Source organism: Diachasma alloeum, unplaced genomic scaffold (genome assembly GCF_001412515.2).
Source record: "Diachasma alloeum isolate Michigan unplaced genomic scaffold, Dall2.0 Dall_scaffold_01099, whole genome shotgun sequence".
In the NCBI taxonomy this organism is placed as follows: domain Eukaryota; kingdom Metazoa; phylum Arthropoda; class Insecta; order Hymenoptera; family Braconidae; genus Diachasma; species Diachasma alloeum.
The window spans coordinates 89,831-92,257 of NW_021681210.1; the positions used below are offsets into that span (position 1 = coordinate 89,831).

At 40.7% G+C, this 2,427-nt stretch overlaps 1 protein-coding gene across 1 annotated transcript; it reads left to right on the plus strand.

The window, feature by feature from the left end:
- The first annotated feature begins 19 nt into the window (after window positions 1–19).
- LOC107045881 (serine/threonine-protein phosphatase 4 regulatory subunit 2-A-like) lies at window positions 20–910 on the plus strand. Its single transcript, XM_015268287.1, has one exon. The coding sequence runs from the start codon at window positions 20–22 to the stop codon at window positions 908–910; it is 891 nt and encodes a 296-aa protein (XP_015123773.1).
- The last annotated feature ends 1,517 nt before the right edge of the window (window positions 911–2,427 follow it).

Consider the following 2,427-nt stretch of genomic DNA (forward strand, 5'->3'; position numbering starts at 1 on the left):
CGTGAGGAGTTCTGAAAAAATGAAAAGAGATGTGCCATTGAGAGTGATGGGATCAGTGCACTCTTCCAATTCAGAAAATGAGTACGATAGTTTAACTGATGAGGAGTTTGTGCCTGGTGTGGTGGATTTTTCTGCAACTTCATCTGAGACCAGAGATCCTAAGGGCACCTCCGAAGTAGAGACATCAGATGGGGAGGCATCGGACCAGAAGGAGACATCAGATGGGGACTTACCTGTGAATGTTTCATCTGGAAGTTCTACTCCATTGCTTTTGGACACATCACAATCAACAATTGTTCCAGACTCAACAACTGATGTGTCAATCGAAAAACCTGTGGTTATTGACATGCCATCTGACAATATTAACTCTGTCGAGGAGAAAGTTGACAAAATTCCCGACTCACCAGAGCCAGCAGAGGAGGATATTATCAGCATTCCCGACTCATCAGAGAGTTCTGAGCCAGCAGAGGAGGATGTTGTCAGCATTCCCGACTCACCAGAGAGCCCCGAGCCAGCAGAGAAGAGTATTTTGAATATTCTCGATTCACCAGAGAGCCCCACACCAGCAGAGAAGGGTATTTTGAATATTCCCGACTCACCGGAGAGTCCCGAACCAGCAGAGAAGGGGATTTTGAATATTCCCGACTCACCGGAGAGTCCCGAACCAGCAGAGAAGGGTATTTTAAATATTCCCGACTCACCGAAGAGTCCGGAGGAGGATATTCTGATCATTGATGAGTCATCAGAGAGTCCAAAGCCAGCTGAAGACAATTTTACGGTGCCCGAGACATCGGTGAGCATCTCAGAAAAACATCAACCTATGGATGTAGATTCATTGGAGGTGTTGGTATCAGATACCAGAAGTGATGAGTCAGCATCATACAGTCCAGCACGACCATCAGATGACTAGAACGATGATGATGATGGTGATGATGAGCAACTGCGTGTTTTCGTGCCAGAGGAATGGAAGAGTCAATTGTCTGAGAGAGTCATGAAGAAAAAACTGAGAGTTGTTGTCAACAAACACTTCAAAAGTGGTGGTACTTTCCTCACGCTTGGAGGTGTACGAGCTAAATTGATCTTCTGTTCTCACGGCAATGTATTTTTCAAGCCAATGAGAGCCCACAAACGACTTGAACGATTGTCCGCAAACTTCGAAATTCATCCAATTGTAAGTATTAAATAAACTCCATGATAAGAAATGTATAAATTAAGAATTAAATACTCATCCATATCTTTTATTTCATTTGTTTCAGTTGTAAAACCAGTATTGGATTTCGAGAGGAATAATTCCCCGTTTTGTCTGCTTACGCTTATCTGACAGGATGATCAGAAACTATGGATTATTATTGCTTACGCTTCAATGAAGATTTTCCTTCTATAATACCAAACAAAATCATGATATTACGTGCATTACAAGTTTTTTCTAAAATTTTACTCTTTTTTTTCATTATTATTATTTTGAAATTATCCATGTATTGAATAAAAAGAAAAATAGTTCATGTAAATATATTTCAATTATTAGTCTCAACCGTCTTCACAATCGTCCATTCCTCCAAAACATAAATATTAACGCTTTGAATGCCAGACGCCAGGCGCCCAACCGAGAAGGGGAGTGAAGTGTTTGTTAAGTGGATACGCAGTCTTATTGCTCTGCTTCAGTACGTCTCAAACCATCCACGAGATAGTTGAAAAGTGTTTTGCAAGTTTGAAATCAACGTAAGTATTTCAAATTTTGAGTGAAAAAAGTGATTTTAGTGCATTTAAAAGCGATTTCGTGTGATTATTAACAAGTATTTGTTTATTACAGTGGAAAAAAAACATGGAGAATTAGCAGTCAGGCGATAGGCTTCCAGTTTCGGCACGTTCTCCAGAAAGGTGTCAGACAACCGCGCTGGTAAATACACGATGAACTCATCGTTCAGCACAACGGCTATCTTGTCTCCAAACTGCTTGGTAGAGATGATCTTCAAATCCGTCACTAGGTATTCCTCGTTCAGCGTCAGGTCTGCTCGACGTTTGGTAGGCAAGAAATTCCCCAAAGCGATATGGTTAATTCCGTCCAGATCCAAATCCAGTGGTTAATCAGCCTCCATTTTTGTTTACTTTGCACTTCGTTCGATATAGGCTCAAGGATTGTATCGGCACCGTTGCAGACTTTAGACTGTCTCTTCAAGGGGTTGATGATCAGTACTTATAGGCTTACATGAGTGGAGGGGAGAGTTGCAATTATTCCTGATCATTTTAACGGTATAAAATTTCTAAGAAAAATTGCATAATCCAACGTACTTTTTAACAGTTTCGAACCATTGCATCAGTCTCAACGGCCAAATAATTCTTGGGAATTTGATGAATCAAGGGGATGATATGATGAAACAATCCAACGTATTTTTTCAACGGACAAATTATTCCGAGAATGTAAACGGT